The following is a 13,613-nucleotide window of genomic DNA, read 5'->3' on the forward strand; positions in this document are numbered from 1 at the left end:
ACTTCACTGGACTGCTCCAAGAAGAAAGTGCCAAACAGTGAATGTAGCATGAATTACATTATTTATCAATATTACAGCATTCTATGTGTTTTGTATGTTGTATTAAGTCTAATAATGATGGTTAACTCTATGGAACAAAGAATAAAATACTTTCCTCGATAAAATGTTATGCACTCTTAAGGTATTATACAGATAGTAAGGAGAAGGAAGATATGGTATTCATTGTATTTACCATTGTCTCTGTATGTAACCAAGTACAATATAAAGCACATGAAAGCACATACTGCTTTTAATAGAACTAAGCAGATGAAGGAACAATACTATTCATTCCAAACTGATTTGCAGAATTTTTAGTCACTGAAAAGTACAAGGAGAAATACTGGGGTTTTTCTCTCTGTTACTAGGGCTTCTACTTCAAGAACAAGCAGTACCACGTTACATCATTAAAAGAAAAGGTTCATATTCCCCCCCAGTGTAGATTAAATGGTTACCAGATGACACAGAAGTGGCTCTCAGAGTGAGCTGCCAGTCACACAAATTTGTTATGTGATGAAGCACACTATAGAAAGGCACTAGATATAAAGCAATCCAGCTGATGCTGGCAGAGAAAAACCTCAACTGAACTTTGCACAGGGTAATGCACTCCAGGGTCCACACTCCAACAGGTCAGGCCTCAACACGTCTCATGTACAACCTACTGTCAATATTGCATTCCTGATATCAGAGAGGACCAAGACATTTCATAGAAAACCTCTCAGTGCTGCAACAATATACATTTGTTACTAGAAGCTTTCCCACTATCATTTTATGGGGGGGGAAACAGAAAACCTAACACATTTCTAATCAACGTTGTCATATCAGTAAAACATGGATTTGTTTTTAAAAATCTAACTAAGACCAAATTTACCAAGATGTGACTGGAGGAAAAATAGGACAAATATAGCATACTAGCTCATCCGGTTAGTCGTACAAGTCTTTTTATGAATGTTTTTTGCTCCTCAGACACATAGTTAAACATAATATTAAAAACCTGTCTAGCAGTGGAGGGCAGTCTAAAGTTTGAGCTTGCCAGTCATATCTGATTTTGAAAAATGTATTACTTAAACACTAGGGCAGAACTGGTGCAGAATCAAGTTAACAAAGCTCCATTCAATTCATGCCTGAGTTAAGTTAATAAAGCAGTTCTGAAAATCATAAAAGATGAGCACCCAACTATCTCAAATTTAAATTTTTATAGAGAAAAATCTAAGAGAGCTGCATATCTACAAGCTGTTTCAAAGGTGATTGCTCTCCCATTTCTTCATCTGATTTATTAAGTGCATTAAGGACACCTTAATTATTTTCAATAACTAAAGAAACTATGAGAATAACCCTGAAAATCTTGACAACTCACTTCCAAATCTACAATATTTTCTAAAGAATAAGAGAAAAATCAAGGAACTGAAAAAGTCCCCTTGCAGGAAAAACCATAGAAACTCAGCTGAAAAACTGTAGGCATTGAAAAGAAGTTTATTTACAACTCATCTTCATCCCCTACCCCACAATGCCCAATTCTGCACTCAAGCCTGAACAGAAGCACCATGGCCATCTCAAAGTGATACTCTCACAGCACACTTTAAATAATGGAAAGTGTTCATACTTCCAAAACACGATAAAAGGAAAAAGACTTGCTTTATATAGTATAGCAGTAGTTAGAGTAATGACCCAAGATGTAGGAGAAAAAGGTTCATTTCCTACCTGGTGGGATTTAAACCTAAAGTTTTCATCTCTGAGCAAAAGTACCCTCACTGTTCTAGTGAGGTAACTTTTCACTATGCCAAGTTAATGCTGTTCCACTGAACAGATAAAAAAAACACAGAAAAAATTAATATTGCTAGAAATAGGAAGTTGTTAAGCCTCTAAAAAAGTGGCAACCGATGTTCCATGCTTTACCTCTAGAATCAAATTGGTATTTCTGCACTGGCAGCCTGATTTAGTGACAAACTCTTACTACATTTGGAGATAAGTTTTAAGGGAAGGTATATGAAACTACCTACTTTATGTTTACATTATCAAATAATTTCTCAATTACAAACAATTTAAATAGATTGAAATCCCAATGTTTTTATTCTGCTTAATCACAGTCTGCAACACTGGCAGTGCAGCCTCATGTTCTACATAGAATCCAGTGGCAGCTTAAGCTTCTATTTTCTCTTTGTGTATTTCCAATAATTACTCAGTCAGTTTTTCTCTGGTAACAGAAGTAATATTGGCTCACAAAGTATGGACACCATTATACTTCTGTCTAGTTCTTTTTCGTGACTCTAGACAACTAAAGACTAAACACAAACAACTAAAAACATCATGAAAGTTAGTTAGTAACAAAAAAGTTACTTTCTGATTCTTTCCACACTGCATAAATATTTTTCTTTAATAAGATAATAAAAATCTTCTTGCTCTTAGGAAAACACGAAGACAAGTATGTTCAGAACAGCATGAATTGAATTTAAACTATAGAACTAACATCTACAACAGCATCCACACACAGAACAGTGACTCCCTAAGCAATATAAAGAAACCAACAACCTTAAGCTTTACTATTAAATGGAGCAATTAGTGCATTACATTATTATGGCTTTGCTCTTCTAATAGCACAGCGATATGGAGGTAATTGCTATTACAGACTGCACCAGAACTACATTTATGACTTAAGTGCTCAGGAACACATAAAACTTAATCTTTCACAGCGGCTGCTTTACATTTTCTTTTTGATGGCACATTGATAATCCATTTGTACCTCCAGAAGGAGGGAGAATTGCAAATATAAATGGGTTTACATTGGAAAAAAATAAATTTACAGACGTTTAAACTTGCTCATTTTGTCGATGACAAAGACTAGAAGTGAAACAACTTCTTTTACAAGCAAACAATTTATGAATAAACAATTCATTTTATTACAAAATACAAGCAATAGGTTTGATTACAAGTGGAACTAAAGTCAATCTCCTGAGATAATTTTGATTTTTTTTTTTTCCAAAAAAGGAAAATGCTTTTAAGCTTTGTTTGAATACCCTGGAATAAACTTAATATTTCACATGTAATATTGTCTTTCATAAGCAATTGAATTTGCATATTACAAAAGAAACATTGTGGAGTGTATTATTGGTGTAAATATATGTGTTATTGCACTTCTGCCATAGATACAAACAATGCTGAAATACAACAACCGTTAGGAGAGAACATAGAAACAGCTGCCATGTTCCAATGACTTCAGTTTTTGGCTTTTATAGAGATTCCCTGTCAGTATTTCTCTACACATTTCTAGGGTATCCAGATACCTTAGCATTGGCATATGTGGAACAAAAGGACAGACTAAATACTTCATAAACTGAAACTTAAGGAACTTAGGCATAGAGATATATGCCTACTAACAGTATCATTTGGCCAGGAACTAAAATAAATATCCTTAATCTTTCAAAAAAGCATCTAATTATACATACAGATTTTAATACTAGTTTCAATAGTTAGAATCCATTTTAAACTCTGATTCTGTGTGTCTAATAATCTATTTTTATTTGCAAATTTTGCATCTGAATACTCATAAAATATAATCTAAATTACTTTTCTAAGCCCTGATTGAAATAGAAATGCAAGTTTTAAGCACATGGTGGCTCCTGTATCACAGTTCTACAGTTAAAAAAAAAAACAACCAAAGCAACTAATACTTCACATATCTATCCCTAAAGGTTTAGAGTACAGCTCCAAAATTTTTATCTGAAGATGGCATAAAACAAGTTCTTCAACATGCACATAAGCAACATTTGTGTATACATACATATTTATATGTATGTAACACATATTTATATAAATATATAGTGTGGTGGTGGTGGATTTCAGGGTAAGTTTAATTATTTTCAAGTATTACTTCAACAGGATCCCCGGGGCGAAAATTGAGCTGTTGTTCAGAAAATTAAAACCCACAGAGGACAGAGCCTTCCAACTACCCATCTACACATTTAGAGGGAGAAAAGCTTTCCAATAATGCTAATGTCCTACAAGTTATAAATCAGATTTATACAATACATTTATCAGCACTGCAGTATTAATTATAGGGCAGGATAAGGAAGAAAGACACATGATATGGTTTCTCAACCTTTCCACCAGATACAAAGTCCCGTGCAGGGCTAAGAGTTGGACTTGATGATCCTTCTACGGCCCTCCCAACTCAGCATATTCTGTGATTCTGTGAAAGACTGAGGACAAAAGTGAAGAAATAAAGCTGCAATGCTGAACCCCTCCCTTCTTCCAAAGACTAGAGGAGAGAACAGATGATGATAGGATTCTTTCTCCAAATCTGGTTACAAGACATAATCTGGTTCCAAAAAGTTGGTTGTTAGCATAGTCCAGAAAATGGAGTGTGACTGAATGATCATAGCGTAACTTCTGCTATTTTTCAGGACATTATCAGAGACTTTTGCCTGAGAGGGCTTACCATGACTGCTGCAATACTAAAAGGCCAATAGCAGCAAGAAGAATCCATAATAGTCTTTAATTCATTCCAGTTACACTGGAAGCCATATGAGAGATGATCCAGGTTCTATTTTTGCCCAAATTCATGTAAATGTATGTATAAAGCATTCTCAAATTTTCCTAACTTGCATCAAATAATCCCTTCTTGTGATTAAAGAATGAGATGTCTTCATGAAGTGATTTCACCTTTTTTACATGTGTTTTAAAAAAACTAAGAACTACTTTGTTTATTTCACTACCCTAAACCTTTCACAGAATTCAGCCCAGTTATTCATTAGACCAATTTCTGCAAAACAATAGCACTTTGTAGTAGGAGTTGGACTAGAACTTTGTATTGAAGACAGATAAGCATGGTATCTCTCCAAAGTGTTTCCTATTCCTTATACAATGAATAGAATTAAATTAACCAAGTATTCAGAAAAAACTCCCCAGCACACAGGCCTAGTTGAACCACTCTGCCACTACATAGGCAGAAAACACAGTGGTGAACTTGAGGCCAACAGTAACGGAAAAAAAACCAAAAAAACCAAACAAACAAACAAACAAACAAACAAAAAACAAAAACAAAAAACACAAAAACAAAAACAAAAAAAACAAACAAACAAACAAAAAAAAAAAACCACGAAAAACAGACTTAACTTTGTACCAAATAGAAAAGATAAGCAAAACATCAATTCTGACACTTCACACTTCCTGTCTAGTCCTATGTAGTCCTGCATGTTTATTTAAACTAACCTCTGTGGGACCTAAGCACTTAACAGAATTTGAAGTCAGTGCTGAGTGTCTACTTTTCTACTTTACCAAATCTCAGTCTCCCAAATGTACGCATTTTTTATATATTACCAAGCAGTGCTGAGGAGTTGGGAGGATGCAGGGTACCAGTCATAATATATAGTTTCTCAATTACACAGCAAAGACTAAAGAAAAAGATATCATAGTATTTTGAAAGAATAAATCCCTATTATTAATTACAAGTATGCAGCCAGATTTCCAGACATGCACATCCCAGTGGGTATTAACTGTCATTACTACGTATGATGACTATACACAAACTGTCCCTTGCATGTGTAACTTCCTGAGTCCCAAAGAGCTATCACAGAGCACAGACTTTCACAAACAGTGCAGATATAATTTTTCTATACACACCTACGGTAATTCCTTTTCTAAATGAGAAAACTGCTGTCAAAATGCTATCATGGAAGAAGTGAATAAACATCCTGGATTGAGCACTGATGCCACCTCTGTAACAGGCAGGATCTCAGCAGCTGAGGCCCTTCAGCTGCTTTTTTAATGCACCAAATGTGTAACTATGGCTCTCCAGAGAACGATAGTTCGCTGGATAAAGAAAAGCCAAAACTTACATCAGTTAGAAACCAAAGGTCAACCACAGCATTCGAGACTGGTCCCAGTGGCAGCCCTGTCCTCATTACCAAGGTTGCTCTGATTTCAGAATAATGTAAGCAATAACAGCACAGCTGGAAAATACCTCACACCTCTACAAGAATCACCATTTGTGAATCTTTCAGGAGTTGCCAGAGCAACTGGGGAGAAATTGTGGTGGTTAAATATCATAGGAGGACAAAAGCATACCAAAGCCAGATTTCTAAAGCTCAGTTACACAGCAGTCTTCTCATCATATTTTAACTGATATTTAAGTAACTATATCAAACAATATTAAATGATGAAAATTATGGCATTGTAATAGTTTTTATAACATCTCCACATCTCTGAGTCTTCAGCTTTAACAAATACGCTGTAAGGATTTCTAATGACTGAATTGAGCTCTTGGCTCATGACACACTTAAATGTCAAAAACTTACATGTATAGACTAAGATCAGAACTTAGAGAGCAATGACTGATCCAGAAAAGGGGGGGGGGAAAGGCAAATCTTTTCTAAGCTTGGTAAAATTAATTGCTCTCTGGGAGATACTTATCTCCCTCCCTTGACTAGAGGAGGAGTGTGGATTACCAAATTGCATTAGCAACAAACAATTTAGAAAGCTTAACTTAACTGAGATGAAGCTACTCAAAGTTATTTCACATTAATATGAAAAACAATGTTTTCATGGATAATAAAAAGCTGAAGCAATCTATCCATAACACTATGTCATATAGTAAGAGAGATAATCAAATGTACTCTATAGCCCAATTTGAACATAAATAGTACAGACTCCATCTCCAGGATTCAGCTGGTTTCTAGACAGCACCCATTTTTTTACTAGACAGGGCATAACACGCCATCACTTGCAAGGTATCTAGGAAACATGATGCTGATAGCATCATACATTTTTTCTTCCAAGTATTGTTCAAAAACTCAAGATACACAATAAATAAAATTCTGAAATCTACCCATTACATAATTATTTAATTCTTAGTAAAATATTTAACGTTTTTTGAAAAAGTATGTCTGTGAAATTGTGTTTTTAATTTGATGAAATGAATAATACAGAAGATTAAGTTGGAATCAAATCAATCTTCATAGATTTCATTTTTTCAAGAGTAATTACTACATCCAAAGAGTAATTACTACAGTCATTTCTTTTGTACTTCATCAGTTTGATAACACAGAGAATGTGACTTGCAAGAAAGTACAAATACCATATTAAACAGCATAATGGACTGGACAAATCAAAACACTGTTCCACTTAAAAAAAAAAAAGAGCCAAACACCAGCATAAAACACTTTCATAAAGGAGGATAAAAAAGTAGTGATATGTGAAAGTCAGGAAATTACACTTAGATTCTGGGACTCACACTCTTGATTTGCAAGTGCACATTCTACAAATAAATGTAGACAAATAAGTAATATTATCCTCCAAAATGAGGAGGGAGCTCTGTTTCATTAAAAATTAAAACCAAATGTAAACTGAAGTGAGAACAAAATCAATAGCTCACATCATCAGATGCCTACCAGAAGCTATGGAATACATAATACAGGGATAGAGTAAAAAAATTCAACTGTTCTGCAAAGGTTTTATTCACACACTCGATGAAACCCATATATGTTCCATGTACTTAATTTACTCATTATTTTTGTATTAAAGCAAACACATTGCATTGATATCTATACGAATGCAATAAAGAGCCATTAACTAGCCCTATAAAAAGGATCATGTCTCAGCCTCTTCTACCACTGTAGGCAGCTGATAAATGCCTGCCAAAAATAGATACAGGCAATATCCACAGGCTATTCTCACCAGGATCATGCACGAGTCCATTTCCCAGACTGCTCCATGTCCCATTTTTTAGCTCCCAGGACAAGTGACTGTGCTTTTTGGCCCAAACATGAGCTGTATGTTTGTATTTAAAGCCTATGCATAAATATGGATGTGAAAATCAGGGAAAGGGAAAAACTACTTGTGGTAAAAACAGCAGTGGTAACAAAGAAGATAAGAAACAGACTATGGATTCATTAAATTCCCTTAGATTTATAGCCTTCACAATCCTATAGGGAGGCTTTTCCATAAGTGCACAACTCAAATGGTTGGAACCATTCTACAGACTGAAAGTTGACACCCATCTTGTCTTATCTTAAACAGTTTTCCTCCAAACTGTATTCTTATCATATATTTATAAACAACAATCTTTTCTGCTCTCAGCCACTCTCTTGAGATATTAAATATACCACATCCTTTTATTATCTCCACAAGTCTCCTCAGGCTTCAGTCAGCCTTAATACCACTTGCCATGCAGAGTCTTCTTTGAGTTTGTCTTCCTGAAATGTGTGTTGCCAAAATACTACAAAAATATCCAGGGCCTCGAGAATGACACCAATGCTTCTTCCTTCTTTTCATTAGGACCGTATAAGCCATTTCTACATCCACACGTCACTCCTGACTCACACACAAACCACTGTCATTTCCTTCAATTTGAAGGAGAAAATTCCTATCATTTCCTAAGTGTAGAACTTGCACCTTGTTCCGTTAAACATTATCGCATGACAACTGTCATTCCCAATCATCTCATCCCCCCTGAATGACAGTCCAGCCTCTTCCCCACCTGTTATTGGCAAAGTTTTGTGGTGTTCTTTTGTTACTCCTCACTTCTACTTTTGAATTTGGGTAACTGGGAAATATTTTTGTATTTTGACACTTGTACTGCATACTAGCAGGCTCTGGTGCTTCAGAAGTAAACCTTTTTTAGCACCATCGCACTAAGACTGCCTTCTATTCCACAAAACCAAGCACAAAGAGCTGGGACATTTTCACTGCACTGTTGTCTATCAAAACACAGTTTATCCATAACACGATGCAGAAGTATTCCATATCCTTTTATTGCCAGGATTCATTTAATGTAGTTATTCAATTAATCTAAATGAGAGATCTATATCCCCCAGGATTTTCCTCCCACTCAGCAAGACTGCTCATGCTAGACTGTGGGTAGGGTATTTCTCCATGTGAAACAGGCAAATACTGATGCAGTTATTCTGATCAAACCATTAATGTAGTCTCAAAGACAGGAAACTTTTAATATATACTCTGATGGGAAATGCTTCGGAAGAGGCAGGAAGGGGGGGGGGGACAACTTGTCAGAAGAATATATCCAGCAAAAATCCACACGACTCAGCTATCACAGCCCCAACCTGTGTGTATTAATCTGCCACAATCCATCTCCCAAGAGGCTGTTTCTCGACACTCTGCTTCCGTGGTGTGAACTTTCTGTGTTTCCAAATTGCTTTTCAGCTTGTGGTAACTCTCCCTTTCACAGTTGCCTGAGCATCACCATTTGACTACCCCAATCTTTCAGAGCTCCAACTACCTTGGCTTCTCCACTCCCTGATTTTTGATTCAGACTCATTGTGGAGGCAGTGTATTTTCCAAAGCATCATCAACTCCAGACCTTTTTAGGAACCTCAAGTGTTACTCTTGTGGGGAAATGTTTTGGTTTTCGGGGAGGGGTTGGTCGTTTTTTGTTTGTTTGAGGGTTGTTTTTACTTATGTTTAATTCCAGCAACACATTTTATTAGTCCTATGTAGATATTATCTATGAAAAATATGTAAACACTCAGAGGTAATAACGCTAGGGCCTGTGTTCAACTCACTTTTGTAATACCAAAATGCACCAACCCTTGTAATTCATTTAGCAATATATTTGCTATTCGTAATATAAAATAGTATTAGGCACATATTTTAAAATTGATCATTTTAGCTACTATGCTTTGCCCCACAAACCAAAAACTTTAGACAATTATGGAACAAAAGCCTGTATAATTTATAAGTAACTTGAAGGTGTTTGAGATCAAAAATTCATATTATCTGGACTTGAAAGAAACATTGTGGTATTTAGAACTCAAATGAGAAAAATACAATACAATACATACCTATATCATATGCAAGAAAGTCAGCAGAAAAACACTTTGCACCATTGCTCAGTGAAGTATCATTATGAGTGTTTCCACCGAAAATGAGCATAGCTCCATTGATTAAGACAGCTGAATGAAGGTATCTTGCAAAACCACTCTCTTTCAAAATAGTCCTACAAAATATAAGAACAAATTAATACATATTAACATGTGAAAAATTGTACATGAACATCAAGAAAATTTATAGATAAAAAATACAAAACACAAGGAAAATACCGAACTAAAGCTATTGTTCAGTAAACATGATGAAATTTATTCATAGTGTTTCTAGGATTGTGAATTTTCTCATGGTACAACAAATATATTTATCATTCATTTAAAATGTCCTGCTTTTTTAATTAAAAAACAGGTTTTTGAATAATGTGTCTGAAATAAATTTTATCATGTTTACATTCTTCAGACATGATTAATGATATGGTAAACTTTAGTAAAAAGTGAATGAAAGCTCATTCATATTATTAATTCCTACTCGTATATACCCTTGGTCATGTTGTTCTTTTGCCCAAGAACTGCAATAAAGAATTCTTTAAAAGGCTAAAAGAATCTTTAGACTATCCTAAGCATAGTAAAAGGATAAACTTTTTTTTATTTATTTGAACACTCAGACCTGGAAAAGAAATGGTAGAAGTCATTCTAGGTATGATAAAAAACACTTGCACTGCTTCACAAACTTATTCAGGGTGGTAAACTCAAACATACAAAATTTCTGCACTGAAAAAAAAGTAGTCCACACACATTGAGCCTTTGATGTCTCTTCATTCACTTTAGCCTGCGTCTGTGTGGTCTGCTTTGTGCCACAGCAATAACATGGACCCAACAGTAGCCAAGAGCTATCAATGCTACAGTTTAAAAGTGGCAGATGTGGGGTTAGTAGAAAGAACAGAACATAAACTTGATTCAATCACAGCAAATAAATCTTACCAAGGAAGAAAGTAACCATTTGTGGGTTTTGCCAGTTAAGAAAACCAGCTGCAGACATGTTTGTGAAGAACTGATTAGATCACCAGTACAAAATATTTTTTACATTCTCCTAATAACGTTTCACTTGTCTCAATAATCTAAGATTTCAAGTTTAGACTCTCACTTTCATTTATGCTACTGCACACTGTTCACATCTACAATTAAACTGTTTTGTCATTTGTTTCCTGTAACAAACTGACTCAACACTCTTTCCTTCTGATTAAATAATGCTGTCCTCTTGAATCACATCCATAATATTTTTTCAATATTTTTACATCATCGTCATGTTTAGGAGAGAGTGTTTAAAGTACATCTCATTGTTTTGATATAATACATAAATCGATTAATAAGCTTGAAATATTTCTAAGTGATAAAAGATTGTATGTTTGAACAAGTTGAAAAGAAGGCATTAAACCTAAATTCTCATAATGTTATTTAAATAAATTCCCCCCCCCTAGCTCTGGAAAGTATCATCAAAAGAAATGTCAAAGACTAAATGAAAATAAATGAGCTTTCTTATTGCTTAAAATGTGTCAATTCCTTCAAGCCACTAGCATATCCACCCATGTGCTTCTGGTTTCAGTCCTTCTTATTTTTGTTCTACTGAACAACTTGCATCTTTCTTGTGTATCTCTGATTAACATACTTTGAAAACAGAGCACCCCATAAGTGTGTTTTTCTAACCAGGAAGTAGCTTGATAGAGAATACTTATGGTACCTACCCAAATATGTGATATTTGGGTTCTACTCATCAGTTAGCAACATAGAATATTTGGAATTACAAGGAAATAGAACAAGATATTATTTTTAAGTTACTTTCTACTGGTAATGGAGGAATACTGCTGCTACGACTTGAAAGAATTATAATATACTAAGAAAATGTTACCTTATCCATTCAGATTAAGAATTCCTTTCTGTCTTGTGCTTTACCAGTTTTTTACAAGCCCTACTGACTAATTTACACTAATTGCTATACACTAGGCTCTGCCTTGATTATCCTGCCTTGCAGCTGTCTACAAATAGTTGTTTTGATCACTAAAGGTCTAAAGAGACATAGACTGTTCTGGGGAAAACTGAAGACTCTCCTCCCTGCACTGCATATATCACCAATCTCCATAGGATTTTTTGAGGGCTACTTGCTTTTCTATGTGTGACCCAACTACATTGCCCCAGTCCTGATCCCTACATTGCATAAGGTGTGTGTGGGGCAGGATGTCTCCTAATTTTTGCATATTGTATGCTAAGTTTCATCCCTCTTGGTAACAGCAACTTTTCCTCCAGAATCAGCAGAACTAGAAGTTTGTTAATTTGGCCATGATTTTCACTATTCATTAGCATCACTAATGAAGGCAATCTTGAGAACTCTCCAACACCTATCAGCCTCATGCAAATTCTGCGAGGTCTCAGCAGGCTGAGTTCATTATTTATGCACATCTACGTGTATCTGCAAACATCAGTCCACATTAACTGTGCCAGTGCCAAGCGTTGCACACACCAGCATGATTCCATAATGGTAATGGAAACACCCAGGAGCCAGCAGGTGCTTCCACTGTTTCAGGCCATTATCTAAGTCCACGTTGTCCCCCAATTGCCAGCTGCAGCAGCAGGCAAGTAATGCAAAGCAATGAAGGTATTAGAAACACTGTAATTCCCCATCATGTATTAGAAACACAATTCACACTCGGAATTAAAATATTGCCACCTTGCATTCCAAGAAACATAAAGCTTGTTTAACTGATATTAAGAAATGGAAACCTATGTGCCACTGAATAAAACAAGAAAACAGCTCTGTATAACAAAACTTAGTGAAGCAAATGAACCTCTGCCAGAGAACAGAATGAGTGCAAGAGAAAAACAGTGAGGACAAGCAAATGCAAGTTTGAGAAATTCCACGTACATGGACACGAGAATGCCTTAGTTCCAACTCTTCTCATACTGCACCTCCCCAGTGGCACATTCAGTCTCAGTTACCTCTCTGAGGGCTTTGAATACTGATTATAAGATGTCACAGATACAGTAAACAAAGGCTTAAAGATTTTATTACTATGTATTATTACCCCATCCTCGAGTCAGTTTTCCATCCCATAGTACAATTCACTTCCAGTGTAATGCTCAGGAAACTAATAAAAGACTGAAGTTCTCTACAAGCTGCAGAGAATGTCACATTAGGACAGAGTAGATCGAAACATTCGTTATTAGTTCTTATACAAATAATGTATAAAAATATTCCAATTATTATTATTATATTGTTGAACAGACCATCAAAGGCTACAACATCACTTTGTTCCAAAAATAGAGTTTAAGAAAGCATTAAAATTCCAGTGATTTAAAAATACATTAAAAGGCACAAAAAATTCTTGTAATAATGTTTCCATGTGCCATGAGTTAATGACATTCAAAATCAAGAGCCTCAGTGAAATCAAACCCACATGTTTCCAACATCTGAGAGCAAGCCTTGTGTGCTTAAAGTTAAGCCATTAGTGCTCAACACAAATATTAAATCGCAAGGCAAAAAATGTTCTGAGAAACCGCTCTTGATCCCAAATGTCCTCTAGGGTAAGAAAAAACATTTAAGGTCCCTTTCTATACAAAACATATAAGCAGCCTTCATAAGTTACAATAAACTTGAGGGACAAGGAACTGATAAAAATAGAAGCATCAAGAACATTAATAACTAAGGATTCCTACACAATACTGGAAGTTCTTTCTCTTATTTCTGGTAGTTTTGTGAAAAATAACCTTCCACACTTCTTAAGGTTTTCCACTGACTTATATAACAGC

General features: G+C 35.3%; 1 protein-coding gene across 3 annotated transcripts in view; it reads right to left on the reverse strand.

The window, feature by feature from the left end:
• ATRNL1 (attractin like 1) overlaps window positions 1-13,613 on the reverse strand; it is a 379,876-nt gene that overhangs the window by 288,874 nt on the left and 77,389 nt on the right. For all 3 annotated transcript variants that reach the window (XM_027740024.2, XM_027740021.2, XM_039383740.1), the window contains exon 10: window positions 9,831-9,985. In XM_027740024.2, the coding sequence (XP_027595825.1) occupies window positions 9,831-9,985 (155 nt within the window). The remainder of the gene's footprint in view (window positions 1-9,830; window positions 9,986-13,613) is intronic.

This window comes from Pipra filicauda, unplaced genomic scaffold (genome assembly GCF_003945595.2).
Source record: "Pipra filicauda isolate LSUMZ 115617 unplaced genomic scaffold, ASM394559v2 scaffold322_size837228_pilon, whole genome shotgun sequence".
Classification (NCBI taxonomy): Eukaryota; Metazoa; Chordata; class Aves; order Passeriformes; family Pipridae; genus Pipra; species Pipra filicauda.